At 43.0% G+C, this 15,149-nt stretch overlaps 1 protein-coding gene across 5 annotated transcripts in view; it reads right to left on the bottom strand.

The window, feature by feature from the left end:
* Positions 1-15,149, bottom strand: part of OTUD7B (OTU deubiquitinase 7B) — a 932,635-nt gene that overhangs the window by 162,874 nt on the left and 754,612 nt on the right. For all 5 annotated transcript variants that reach the window (XM_069652344.1, XM_069652353.1, XM_069652334.1 and 2 more), the window contains one exon: positions 10,434-10,583. In XM_069652344.1, coding sequence (XP_069508445.1) covers positions 10,434-10,583 — 150 coding nt within the window. The remainder of the gene's footprint in view (positions 1-10,433; positions 10,584-15,149) is intronic.

Here is a 15,149-nt window from a genome sequence, read left to right as displayed (position 1 = left end):
TTGAGTGTGGAGGGTGAGCTAGGAGATAGCCAGCTTCTCTAGGAGTTTGCCCAGGAAGGGGGGAATAGAGATAGGAAGGTAGTTTGCCGGAATGGAAGGGTCGTCAGAGGGTGCACAAGGGAGTGCATAAGAGAAGCTGGGAAAACTCCAGTGGCAAAAGAGAGATTGCCGAGATCAGCCAAGGCTAGAGCGTGAGAGTCAATGTTGCCCTTAATGGTTTTGGAGGGGCAAGGGTCTGACTGTTCGGATGAGGCCTTCATAGACCGAACTTGTCTTGCGACCTCATCAGGTATGATGGGAGTGTGAGAAGAGAGGAGAAGTGGTGCAGGGGCAAAGGGATGTTCTAGAAGTGTTGGTGTATGATGGGGTGTGGGAGAGAGAGGAAAGGATGTCTTGGTTTTTTGCAGTGAAGTGTGCAGCCAGGGCCGAGCAAAGGTCATGGGTGGGTGTGACAGAGGAGGAGGCTGCTGCAGGATTGGCCCGTTTCTTACAGACTTTGAAAAGTTTGGCTGTGTTTGATGCTGCAGAGAGGCATGCTTGAATAAAGACTCTTTTTGGTATCGATGCAGAGTCGATATTGCCTTTGAGGGAGGCAGTAGGCCAGTTTGTCAGAGAGTCCGCCTGACTAATTCCATTTCCGCTCAGCTGCCACACACTTGCGTTTAAGGGCAGCCAGATCAGTCGTACCAAGAGTTGCACTTTCTGGAAGGCTTCAGTCTGACCCTCATGACAGGGGCAAGAGTATCAAGGGTGTTAGAGATAGAGAGATTGAAGTTAGCAAGGGCTGTATCAGGGTGAGTCAGCTGCGGAGAGTAGATGGAGGCAAAGGCAGTCACTGTCACTCTTCATGGGTCTGGTGACTTTGAAACCGAGTGGCCGCACGGGGTGTGCTAATGCAAGGGGAGAGGAGAGCTTCAAGTGTGAAGAGAGTGATCCGTCCAAGAGAGGTAGAGAGAGGAATCGAGCGAGGGAAGTCAGTAGAGATGAGAGCATCCAATGTGTGGCCCGCTGTGTGTGTGGAGCCAGAGGGTATGATAGAGAGGGAGAGAGAATGGCATAGGGTGCGGAAAGGTCCTGAGGAGTCAGGACAGTCCAGATGGATGTTGAGGTCACCAAGCAGGAGGAGGAGGAGGAGGATGACCCAGGTTAGCCCATTCCGAGAGGAAGAGAATGAACTTTCCTGGTGGCCGATAAAAAGTGGAAATAAGGAGAGAAGATTTAGGAGAGAGTGAGAGCCTGCAGACTAGGCACTTGAAGGAAGAGTAGACCTGAGTGGGGATGATGGACACGGGTATCCATTCTGGGAAGATCAAGGCCACTCCACCTCCCGACCCCCTTGGAGCTGGGCAAAGAGAGGATCTTGTATCCTTCAAGGAGGAGTGTGTCAAAGCTTGTGATGGTGAGCACATCAAGATCCATGAACAAATGATTCGACAGTCCATACTCCAAACCACGTCATCAGAAAAATGGTTTAAAAAATAAATAATCAGCCACTAAGCCGAACCTGCAGCATTAATAAAAATGTTCACCCAAGACCTCCCTTTTTACCTTTACCCAATTCTTTAGTCACACTACACACTCATTCATCATACTCGCCTATATAACAATTACGGCACTTCACTATTTGCTCCAATCCTACTTCTCACTCATACACAGAAGACAGCAGGTTATCAAAAACACTTGCCGGCCAATATTTCTGAGATATCCCCACCACTCGAGCATAGGAGGGGCGCAATGCTTTCCACTACAGCATTGCTGCGTGTGCGCTCTTTACCTCTAGAACAGCCTTCTCTACTATAAAATCGTCTTTTCCTGACAACAGGAAGTTCAAACCAAGAAAACTGAGGTGATTGGCTAAGCCTGCATGGCAAATACAAAAGGTATCTACGGTTGGACTTACCCTACAATAACACCCCAGATTCAGGTGGGGGGCTCCAGCTAATCAGCCAAGCAAACTAAATGTATTCGGGACAAGCTTTACACTGGACGTGCAGGGTAAGACACCCCCCACAAACCTCTAAAATAACCAACTAGGTAAAGAATATATACTAAGGACTTACAACACAGAACACTTCAACCACTATCAAAAAACATCCACGTTTCCAAAATCCGCAACCTGAACTAATTTCACACCCACACTCCAAGTCTACCCTTACCCCCCAAAAAACAAAAGAAACCCAAAAACAAAACCCCTTAAATCAAGGAAACAGCTGCGTTTTACCCCCATTTTCCCCCTTGCCTTACACCCCCAGCCATGTACTAACGTGAACCTGTCAAATAGGATGTCAGTACATGGTTAACCATTGGTATTGAAAGCATAATTCATTGCTAGCAATAACTGGCCTAAGACCTTTATCTTTAAGTATGATTGCACATGGTTCTGCGGACATATTTTGGCAAATATAGAGAGGTCTGCTTGGACAGGATTTTGTTTGAACTGGAAAAAAACAACTGTTGGACCCTGGCCAATGTCCCAGTTTTGCAGTCACCCCCCCACCCGTCATCATTGGTGTGCACAACATGAATCCTTCGTAATAAAGGGGATCATCCTTGACCACCCCGACAAGAGTAGTGTTGCACAGAAAGGTAAGTGCAATATGGTCAAAGGAAGAAGGTACAGCGATAGAGAGTAAATGTTAGAATCCTGCCAATCGGCAGGATAGATGGCTACAGCAGAGATTAATGCCAGAAGCTATGGATCTTGATTGGTTGCCAGGTTCCGAATGTTCCACCCCGGGTACTAATGCGATTAACGTCAGAGTTTTAAGATTTCCCCATTCCATGCACGAGTTAATTCTCAGTCCTACTTTTTCTTGTTTATTCTATGACTTGTAGTCCTGATTTTGAAATGGCAAAAAAAAATCAGCAAAACTAAGTCCCAGAATACAATGAATAAAAACATGCACATTTAAATCTAAAATGGATACACAAACCATAAACATAGTAGGATTACTTTTCTGTATAACATTTTCAACTTTGACAGTGTTGCAGCAGTTTATATCGGCACACAATCATGTACCTCCATCTTGAGACAATCGTTTTCTGCAAAATGCAGTGCTTGGGTCGTGGGTTACTGAATTACTAAGCTGAAGAGCATTTGAGGTTCATGTAAGTGAGGGAAATTTGGGCCTTAAGAACATGCGGATTATAGGGTTTGGCAGCCACCACATGAGATGAGCTATATTCTCGGCCACCATTGCAAGAGGGCCCAGCACCAGACCTGTTAGTGATCTACTGAAGAGGGCAACATCATCATGGTAAATGGGCAGATGCCTCATTTTACAAAGCACTAGGGCAGTTGATAGAGGGGTGCATAGTATTTCGGAGAGTGTTAAATCCTTAAGGTGGAGGATAAGCTGCAAAATGAACGTAACCGTGCTGGGTGATCAGGCCCAGTCTGATTAGCAAGATGACCCATGTAACTTTTGGGAAGACAAGACCACCTATCTGCAGAGGAGGGAAATATCATTTTGCACATTATGGAGGGTCGAGGTTCACAGGTTGCTCCTGGAGCAGCAGGTCAGGTCGGTAAGGTTTCTGCAGCCGAAGCAGCTACAACCCTTACTCTTGACCCATGGAGGATAGAAGAGGTATTTAGAGATTTTGTCCATTTTATTTTGATCTTTCATAATTAAATAAAAAATAGCTGTTACCTACTGAGATTTCCCCGACGCCTCAGAAACCCTTTTATGGTCATTTGTGTTCTTAATTCACTTGCCTTGTTTCCTGGGACAGCCTCTCTGAAAGCATTCCATATTACACTCTTCTCTCCTCAAACCCCATAGCTAAATCAAACGCTGAATATATACTTCCTCATACCCAATGCTGCGATTTACAGCGCAAAACAGCTCTCACAAAAACACTGCCACATATTGCAGTTGCACAATATATTCAGAATCTGGGCAATCCTACTCGGTATCAATATTTCTTTAAAGAAGCAACCAGTGGCACAATATCCCTGCCTGTTCTGCCACACATTTCTCCTAAAAGGCATTCTTGAAGAAATAATAAAAACAAACTATCTTGTAAAATAGTCCTTTCAAGTTGGCATGCCACCAAGCAGCAGGTTTTTTTCCTCTCAAAGGGAACTTTGAAATCACTTGTGGGAAAGGTCACAGACAACTAACATTATGCCAGCCTGAGCGATAATGTCTAAAACACACAGCAGAATTGAAACACACATTTCTACTTGCTGAAAGATCAATTAACCTGAAACTACTACCAAGTATAGATTTTTCTTATTTCAAATTAACACATTGGATCAAGTGTAGAATTTTTATTTATAACGGCTACTTATTTATCATTCAAATTAGTGAAACGAAGTGGCATATTTTTTTAAAAACTGTATGCATCCTAACTACTGTTATTTCGGCATTCTACCAGAAGTACTGTAAGCTTTATTGTTCACAGTTGAATGAAGTCTGCACTTGTTAAATTGTTGATTAAAGCTATAGAGGTCTAAAAATGAAATATAAACGAAGGCACTGTCAAGAGGATGACATACGCATAAATACCGTTGCTGTCTAGGCTACTTACTTAGAACTTTCCGATAGATTTCAATGATGGCAGTCGACCTGTATGCAAGTGCTCCTTGCTTTTGCAGAAACAGCCCTCGACCCCTTGCCAAATAGATTGAGATCACCCTCCCCCAACGTCTGCCTGCCCTTGGAAGACTAGTCAGGCCTCACTAGATATGAATCCACTGGTTACTCTTCTTAAAACACCCAGACAGCTAATCAACATGAGCTCTAACGCTTCCACCTTGACACTGTTGGCTTGGCAGACAAGATTGTACTCACGTGTGTGTTGCGATAATAAAACAGCACAGCAATTTTCAATACAAAAAGGAAAAGAAAAAAAATTAACAGTCACACGGTTGTATTTGGGGACTTTTGTTGCGTGAATCTAGTAAAATACGCCGCCATAACATCCAACTTCAGGAAGACATTAACAGGGCAAGTTATGACTTCAGCAAGCTTGAGCAAGAATGTACTGTGCAAGCCTGTACAGACAGCTATGCACACAATTTGTGTCCATTACAACCAGAGGGCTTTAAAGAAACGCGTGTTAGAAAAACATCAATTTGCAATCCTTTTTCTGGAACGTGACATTTGCCTGAAGGAAAGGTTGTTGGGGGTGGGGGTTGGTGTCAGAGTATGGGGAGGCAGGGCATGTAGGGAGGGGGAAGAGGGTTCATATGCCAGATGTGGCACTGGAAACATCAAATTGGGTTTAATAATGGTAGTGCACTGCGAAATATAACCATTTAAATTTGGCAAGTTACTATGTAATCTTGGATTCTGCATAGTTTTGTTTTAAATCGGAATAAAAATGCTGCACCTCCCTTTTTATGTTTGGGAACGACAGGATGGATGCCCAGAGAATATTTTTTATCTCCAGTCTAAAAATGCACACATCTGAAACTCTGGCATGTCCTTGCAATTCACCCGACTCTAACGTTTTGTGGCTGATCACTCCTACCTGTGATCGTGCAGAGATATTGGCTGATGTGTCGTTCCTTCAGCTAAGTGCAAATCTGATGTAACATTCGCTGATATAAACTCCCACCACACAATTCTGGGAAAAGAACCAAGCTGCATTTATAGTTAAAACTTGAATGTAATTGAAAACAAAATCAAAGGTGGTCCCGTTATTTTATGCAGGGGTAGTCACCCAAATAAGATACATGAATGTTGATAGCTTGTTTACATAATTAAAGTTGGCTACCTGTGACAATCTCGCTAGGAGGTGGCACACACACACACACAATTAGCTACTACTTTGAACCATCTACATATATTTCTTAACATTGTTTTGCTGCCAAAGGTTACATTACCGCCCCCATGTTGGGTGGGATAAGCCCACAAGGATGGAGGAAAGGGGAAGGGACATATGAGTCTTATATACACTGCGGACCATTGCCATGTTCATGGCCCCCATATGTGGGATAGGAGTGGCAGATGCAAAACCTATGGTGTTGATGGGTGCAAGTATTGCTTTCTATGAGTTTGTCAGAGATAACTTGGGAGAATGTTATCCAAGGTGAAGAGACCAAGATCTGTAAGACTACAGTCACAAAGAACAACGCCACCAGGGCAGCCCTCAACATTCCTAGGGGTCAGCGCATATCTGATACTAGACACAACTTACGCCTACTCTCAGTAGCTCAAAGAATCGCCCTGAAAACACTTGCCCTTACCCACAAATGCCTATCCAATCAGGCCCCTGCCTATCTGGCCAGCCGAATTACACCCCATGCCTCCACCCGACCTCAAAGATCTGCACAAGTCAACTGCCTCATCCTCCCTAGGTTTAAGCTTCAGAAAGCGGGCGGGATTAGCTTCCCGGTACTAGCCACCAAACTGGAATACACTGCCTAACCCGCTCAGATCAGATCCCTCCTTCCATTCCTTCAAACACAAAACCAAACTGTGGCTCTCCGCTTCAGACTACCCTTGGATTGTTTGAACATGCACCGTCTTGATGCCTCTGTTAATCATAGACTTCGCATTCCTGTACATATCATGTATATTCGTGAACTATTACTTATATTATTGAACTATTACTGTATATTTACCCTCTATCGGCCTCACACTGTATATATTGTACTGTACACATACCTTGTATGCTCTACCTTATCTGCTTTCTACTGCAATCTGCAATATATATGAGTGCTATTTACTGCAACTTGTAATATGTATCATTGTAACCTTAAGATAAGCGCTCAGATGCCTTTGGGACAGGCGCGCTATACAAATAAAGAAAAAAAATAGAAATACAGTGCTTTGAGTCTCGTTAACTGCTGATGTGGTAGAGTGTGATGGGGCTATTGAGGGGAGCTTAGTCATAGTTAGATTAGTGTTAATGTGCAAATTGCTAGGCCTGTGGTGGCTTTCTGTGGATATTTGTCTGTAGTGCAGGGTGGTTGGGGAGCTTAGAGTGCAGTTGATTAGTCGGGAGAACAGAGCGTAAGCCTTACAAGGCAATATCACCTGCAAACATGTACTCCTAAAACTGGTCTTTAGCTCAGAATGCCACTGTCCATACCAGTCTGTGTGCCTGTCTCAAATAGATACATTGTACCCAGTGTACAACGAAAGAAGCATCTGCAAGTTGGTAGCTGAGGGAAAAGGGCAGTTTGGAAACTCCACCTAAAGCTACATGCAACAGAGAATGTGAGGCAAGAAACTGGTTCAGAAGGGCTGCTTGAAATGTGAGGACCAGTGTCACCATTCCACCTACCTTAGTATGTTGCCAGGCTGTGAAATGCCAGAAGCCTCACTCACATGCCCAGGTGCTGTGCCCAGTTGCTTACTAGAACTTGTTCATGTCCAAGCAGGGTCCATCGAGGTGCGAGCAAGGCGTTCTTCAACCCTTTGCAGGGGCAATGGTCAGAATTCTTGCTAGTTTTTCTCTGACGTCTATGCTGCTGTCTTCCACTAACTCTTGTCACACAAAGCACCTAGCCAAAAGCCAAAATGAAATTACCCACTCTCCATGGCCCTAAGTGACCAGGTTTTGAGGTCGCACTAGCACTTCGGTATGAGTGATAGTGCAAGCCTGCAGGGACTTTTTCAAGGTGAAACGAGGAGCAGAAAAGACATTAGGTGAAGATGGGATGGGACGTGTGAAAGGCACATTGGACTTAGACTTGTCTTTCATGAAGGACATAGCTAGGACAGGTATCCGATTAGACACTTGCAGGACTTAGTTATTTAGTGGCTGGTAGGCTCTCTTAATCCAGCCAATTTAGATCTTTTATTTGTAAATCGAATCGTTGAGGGTCTGGTGAGATTATATGCCAGAGAGAACCCCTAATTTGCTTGGGACTTGAATGTGGTCCCTAACACGCTGGCCCACAAACTATTTGAACCCAATGGCTTCAGTCGACATGAATTTAGTCTCCTGGAAAACAACGTCCTTGTGGCGATAATTTCTGCAACAATAATAAGCAAGTTGCAGACCTTTTCAGACAGGGATCCCATATACTGTCCTACGCAAGGCTATGGTAGTGCTCAGGACCCCTTTCTTTTTCGTGTCATGTTCTTTTAAATATCTGCCAGATTAATTAAATCTATTCATCTGCATTATGACAAACGAAGTAGAGTTGTTTGAGAAAGTAGAACATGTGTTCAATTGAAAGTCAGAAATCTTTCTGCTTTTCTAAAAGCAGTCTTTGTTGGCACTGCCCCCCACTCCCCCCAATCTCATTTACTTTCTATCCTGTCCAATGTATCCTTAGCATTGTAGGACAAAAAGAGCCAAAGATAATTCCATAGAGTTAGATAAACGTCATTTAATGTGCCATGCCACAGCCATAGTCAATGCAGCATAGCACTCACAGATGCAAGAAAATAAATGTATACAATCCTCCCTATACACATTATCACATGTGCATTTGTCATTTAAAATATCCGATTTGTCCTATTTACATGTATTAGTTGCCAAAGGCAAAGAGTCAGTTTTCATCCTAAAAATAGACCTCTGCCCCAGGATATTATACCAGCGCAAATATGGTTCATAAATTACAAACTGTTTGAATGGGAAGCAGTAAGCCAATAACACATTCCCGGAATATTATTTTAGTGTTCTAAAAACGATCTATTTAATAAAAACAGGCCTGCAAAGAAGGGTCTACAAACAGATGCACGTACCTCAGATTTGTTAGTAACTTTCTTTTCTCAACCATGAAATGGTACCAAATAATTCAGAGTCTTTCAGCTCATTTAGAAATCAAGAAAATGTGTTTGCATAAAATGTGTATTTTTACATATACAAAGCCATAGTGATAAAGGGCTCAGCTCAATGATAAAAAAATAATTTAAAAAATGAAAAAGCGGCCACATTTTTAATGGCTAGCAACTTTTAAAATACACTTGAGCACTGCCAAGACAGAGCAAAAAAAAAACAGTAATAACTATTGATGACTTGTTAGATGATAAACAATCACTGCCCCATCAGTTGCAATCGTGATGGATTTGAAAATATAGATATCCAAGGCAGAACTACATGCCGGAAGCTCCCCTTCACCCTTATCTTATGCAGATCACAGTCAACTTCAAAAGCACATTTTTATTTTACAATGTGTGCAAATATTTCAAGACCACCCATCACTTGTTGAGCTCCATCAACTGGTCACAGTCAAGATACTAGATAAATCCTGGACACCAAACTATGTAAACCAATTAAACTTGATGTTTATACAAAACTCCAATTTCCAGATTAAACTGAAAAAGAGCCTCACACTATACCCCATCAGAGCCGATAAGTAAATGACTTATATCATATATCAGGGGTGATAGAAACAGTTATGTTAACTTACCCCCCGCGACCCCGTCCCAGATTCTTCCATATACCATCCGTAATCCTTTGGGGACATAATCCTCTGGCCCAGGTGTCGCAGGTGCTGAGGTCACTTGTCGAGTAGAGTGTTGGTCGCATTGCATAACAAACTGTTACAGTGCTGCCGGGGCTGCTTGGGTGTTCCCCACTATACAATTGACTGTCGCTGCCTGACCATGGTGGCAATCATTGGGAAAATGTTATTCAATCATGTGAGGTACCCTGGAGGGTCAAAGGATTACGGATGGTATCTGGAAGAATCTGGTACGGGGTCGCGGGGGGTAAATTAACATAACTGTTTCTATCACCCCTGATATATGATATAAGTCATTTACTTATCATATTTGCTTATCAATGCCCTCTGTGAGGTAACATTGGGTGTAAGGACTTTGTCCATCCACCAGGGCTGATTTTGGAAACCCATCTCAACACCAGCTATGTCTGTCAGCTTACTTACATTGACCCCATTATGACTACATTTCGATGCGAACACGAAGAAAACAAAATAATGATGATAGTAAATGTTGTATTCAGTCTACAGGCTCAGTTACATAACCAGCTATCAGTCATTCTATAGTTGGGTGAGAGGAGTAGACACTCGAGAACACTTAACAAATGAGCACTGAAGGGTGCAGTTTACTCTAGCTGGGACAACATGACATGGTTTGCAGTGGATGAGCAAGGACAATGGTAATTTTAAATATTGTGCGTGTGACCTATGCTCTGCAGATTTCTGAAGCAGCATACGTCAGTGACTTAAAGTTTCAATGGGATGAGGCAGAGTTAGTAAACTAAGGAATACAGTATGAACAGGCAATATGAACCGCAGTGGAGAGGCATACTGCAGGACCGTCTACAACAAGAGTACACTGAATTCCTGAAACACAGTGAACACCTAAGGTTACAGAATGGAAACCTATATGTTGCTCCCTCTTGTGGATGGGATGCATGCATGCTGCATGAACAACACTGACGGCACAGATTGTACAGGCTATCTAACCAACAGTACTTTCTTAAAGTAGTTAGCTAGTCCTTGAAAAACCCTGCACATAGGGACACTAGATCAAATTCAAACCATGCATCCATAATACCTTGCTCTTTCGGACTCTCCTTTTGTTCCATGGACACCAGTGCTGAAAAGTGGGCTTGATCATAGGCCAACACCAGTGGTGAGCGGTGGCATTTGTTAGCAGGAACTTCAAGAGGAAGATAGATACCTCCAAACGGAATAGGAGCAAACGCTAAAACGAAAACAAGAGATGTTACATTTTGAGAGAAGATGCAGAAACAAAAGCAGAAATATTCTGTAATTCAGACTTGCTGGCAACCTTACTGAAAATGGCCAGACCTTTACATTTCGAGCAATAGAAATCGTTTGGGCTACCACAGAAGAACTAGTTACATACCCCTGGTAACGTTCTTTCGACTGGATGTTCCTCCCACATATTCCTCATCTTTGACACTTGTTGTCCAGCTTCAGCTGCTTGGGAAAATTCTTTCGGCAGAGGGCGCTGTGCGTCGATGTCCCTCGAGGGCCTCCGTCGAGGGTGATGTCATCGAAGGCATATATAGCTCGCGCAGTGCCCGTTGGCCTCAGTTTCTGTTTTTCCCTCCTTTTGCAGCAGAGATACCCTTAAAACACGGGAGCAACCATATTCAGCCTTGATGAAACAGAAGCTGTAATAGCACAGGAAATTCTACTGAGAGGTAGGATGGGAGTGCGATGAGGAATACATGGGAGGAACATCCAGTAGAAAGAAAGTTACTTGGAGTAAGTAACTTGTTCTTTGAATGGATTGTGCCCTCCCACGTATTCCTCATCTTTGACAGACTCCCAAAGCAGTATTAGATTTGGAGGAGGGAGTAGATTTGGAATTCACATATTTTCATGGATAGAAAGAAGGACTGCCTGCCAAAAGAATCGTCCAGGGAACGTGGGATTTGAATGTAAAATATTTCCTAAGATTTGTGGACAGGGAAAGGGGGTTGGTTTTACCCTCCTTTTTGCAAAGATTGATTTCAGGGCACAACACGCTAGTTTCTGAAAGAACTGTGATCTGATTTTTAAATGAAAAAGTATGTTTCTTTCCTTTTTCTTTTTAAAACAATGGGAATTCTATTTTTAGTGTTGTATATATGAATTATGATTATGCAGTTTTTTTATTGTAAAGGTTGAACTTTGTTTAACTAGCTACAATTCATATTTTTTTTTAAGTAAGTAATATATACCTTCTGAAGCTTGTGGATCTGCTTAGAATCAAATGCTTTGTATAGATAAGCGAGGGGTACATCGAGAAGGAGGTGGGTAAAGCAGCCAATATCCCGTCTGGCCCATCTGTGCATCACTTTTAGAATATGTATCCAAACAGTAATATTGAGTGAAAATATGAATTGAACACCAAGTGGCAGCTTTCCAAATGGAGTTGAAGGGCACAATAGTTATGAAAGCTAGAGTTGCTCCTGTGCCCTGAGTTGCGTGGGCTACAGGCTTGAATGGCAACGTTCTCTTAGCAAGAGAATAGCAAAGTTGGATGCAGTTGACAATCCGTTTTGAAATAGCCGACTTCAAGATAGGATCACCTTCTCTCCATGTGGCTAGACATACAAAAAACAGTCTGTTTTTCTGATTGGTTTTGTCTTTTGTAGGTAATACACAACAGCCCTTTTGCCATCTAGAGTATGTAGGCTTTTTTCTGCTGTGTTTCTGGGGTGTTGGAAGAACACAGAACGTTCTATGGATTGATTTACATAGAAATTTGAGATGAATTTTGGAGAAAAACAAGGATGTGTGCATAGCACTACCTTGACTTTGTGAATAATTACAAAGGATCTTATACCGAAAGTGCTTGTAGTTCACTAACCCTTCTTATAGATGTGATAGCAACAAGGAAAGCAGTCTTGTAAGTGAGATGTTTAAGACTGGCGTGTGCATTGGCTTGAAGGGGGCCTCCCATCAATTTAGTTAGTACAATATTCAAGTCTCAGCCGGGAGTTGGATTAAAAACTGGAGGTTATAACTTTTTAACACCCTCCTTGAAAGCCTTACCCACAGCCACCTTCCACCATAAAACCTTACTTTGTGGTGTGGTGTAGGCTGAGACAGCAGTTGGATGTACACGTAATGAATTGAAGACTAAGCCAGAGTCTAACAGGTACAGTAGGTAGTGTAGTATATGTGAAAGGGAACCGTCAATTGGATTGATTGTTCATGCTCCGTACCATAACACAGAACGTTTCCATTTGTTAAAATAAACTCTTCTGTTTGGCTTACGTGCTTCTTTTAGAATGTCTTTGCACCTCTGGTCAAGGCTTAAAGGGCCACATTCTATGACTTCGAAGCCAGGCTGCTAAGTTCAATGTCTACGGGCATGGGTCAAGTTTTGTCCCTTGGTACTGTGACAACATGTTGAATGGGAACTGTAGTATTATGGAAGGACGATGAGATATCATTTGTAATTTATGAAAACCATGTTTGTCGTGCCCACATTGGGCCCATTAGGATCAGTGTTACATTTTCCTGGTGTAGATTGTGGACCATTTTGTTGAGAGGTGGTGTTGGGGGGTGGGGGGATTTAAGCATACACACATTTCTTTGACCCGTTCATTAAAAGAGCGTTCCCCCTTGGATCTTGTCTGGGGAAATCTGGATGCATAGTCTTGGCATTGTGCACTCTCTTGTGCAGCAAAGAGCCATATGTCTGGGAAACTCCAGTTAGAGAAGACACTGTGTAGCACGTCTGCGTTTAATGGCCATTTGTGTTTCAAGGGGAGCGCCACACTTCTGCTTAGTACGTCTGCCAGAGAACTGAGTTCCCCTAGACCATGTGCTAGGTGAAACATGTTGCGTTTTAGTGCCCACAGTCAAATGCTCTGGGATAATTTGTACAGCCCTGGGTAATGTGTCCCTCGTTGTTTATGTAGAAAATGGCTTTAGTGCTGTCTGTTAGAATGAGGACTGTCTTTTGTACTAGCTGCGGTTTGAAAGCTTGAAGTGCTTTGAAGACTGCTAGCAGTTCTAGAAGGTTGATATGTTCTCTGCTTAAAGCTTGAGTCCACATCCTGTGTGCAATGTGATGAAGAAGGTGTGCCCCCCGCCCTGTTAGGGATGCATCTGTAGTGAGAGTGGCTTTGCTAGCTGGTGTGCTGAAACGTTTTCCTTTTTAAGTGTTCTCCTTGGACCAACAGTGCAGCGATAGAACCAGAGGTTGCAAAACCACTACTAGATCGTCCCACGGACTGTCTGCTTGCAACCATTGTTTTGCCAGCCACTTTTGCATATGACACATGTGCAATCGGGCATGTGGCACTGGGTAAATGCAGGAAGCCATAATTGCCAGAAGGTGCCTCGCCTTTTGCTCAGTTACCGGACAACCGGCAATGTATTGAGGGATTTTAAAAAAGCACTTTATATACCCTATTGTTGGAGGGGAAGACTAAACCATTGTTTGTTTGAATTAGTGCCTCATGAAACTGTTTTACTTGGCTAGGCACTAGACTTGATTTTTTTCTCGATGGAGAAGCCCAATTGAAACAGCAGGTTCACTGTTTGCTGGGCGTTTTGTTGACACATTTGAGGTGTGTTGCCTGCTATTTGCCAGTCCTCTAGGTAAGGGTACACTGGACTGCCTTCGTAAATGTGCGGCCACTACTGCAAGGACCCTTGTATATACTCAAGGAGCTGAGGCTATGCCAAATGGAAGCACTTTGAACTGGTAGCGCTCGTCTTCCACTTTGAATTTTAGGTATTTTCTGTGCACTGGCAACATTGAAAATAGGAAAGAATGCATCTTTCATTCCAATGTTGCCATGTCATCTCCATGTTTTAACTGAGGAATTCCCTTCTGCAACGTAGTCATCTTGAGTTTTGTGGCTTGACAGACGTGTTTGCTGGATGCAGGTCTAGAACTGGGCACTTTGTCAGATCTTCTTTGGAACAAGGAAGTACACAGAATAAATACCTTGATTTTCATATAGAGGTGGTAACTATTGCTCCTTTTTGCAGTAAAGTTAAAATCTCCTCTTCTAGAATTAGGTAATGTTCTGTTGACATTTTTTTTGTACAGGGTTGGTGGTGCAGTGTTTTCAGAAATTCGATTGACTAACCTCTTGCTGCATTTTTGAGCACACAGCAATATGCCATTATCCCCTCCCATGCATAGGTGAATGATGTGCAACCCCCTACCAGGGAAGGAAAGGAGGGTACATGAATTGGAGCCTCATTTGTTGGCGGTGGCAGCTGAGCCTTCAGAGGCCGCAACTCTGCCCCGCCCTTTAATCTACAAAATCCTCTCTGTTGGCTTGATTCAGAAGAGGATGATTGTCCCTGGGGAATGTAGTAAGACGAGGCAGATGTTCCAAATCCAGGTTGATTGGATCTCGTAAAGGTGGCCCATTGGACAGAAGGCTTATTTGTGATCTGGCTTAATGCTTTTAAAGTCTCATGCTCCTTTGTTGTTTCAAGATGATCGTCAACTGCTTTTCCAAAAAGGACTGAATCTTCGATTGGCATGTTGATTAACTTTGCTTGAGTTTCGGGTTTAAACCCAGAATCCTAGAGCCATGAATGGCATTTAAGCACGGTCCCATCAGCAATTACTCTGCCCGGAATGTATGCAGAGTCTAAAATATTTTTGAATATGTTTTGGGCTACCTGTTTGACCTCTGTGGAGATCTTCATAAGGTGCGACTTTATAGGTTCAGACACAGAATCAAGATGTTTCAGTACCTCGTTCCACTGTTTGTTGTAACTTGCAAGAAGTGCGTTATTGTTTGCAATTTGTGCGATATACCTTTTGTGAGTGGTGATG

This window comes from Ambystoma mexicanum, chromosome 1p (assembly GCF_040938575.1).
Source record: "Ambystoma mexicanum isolate Mex_15411 chromosome 1p, UKY_AmexF1_1, whole genome shotgun sequence".
NCBI lineage: Eukaryota > Metazoa > Chordata > Amphibia > Caudata > Ambystomatidae > Ambystoma > Ambystoma mexicanum.
The sequence above is the reverse complement of the archived record's forward strand: the minus strand, read 5'-3'. Positions and strand labels throughout refer to the sequence as shown.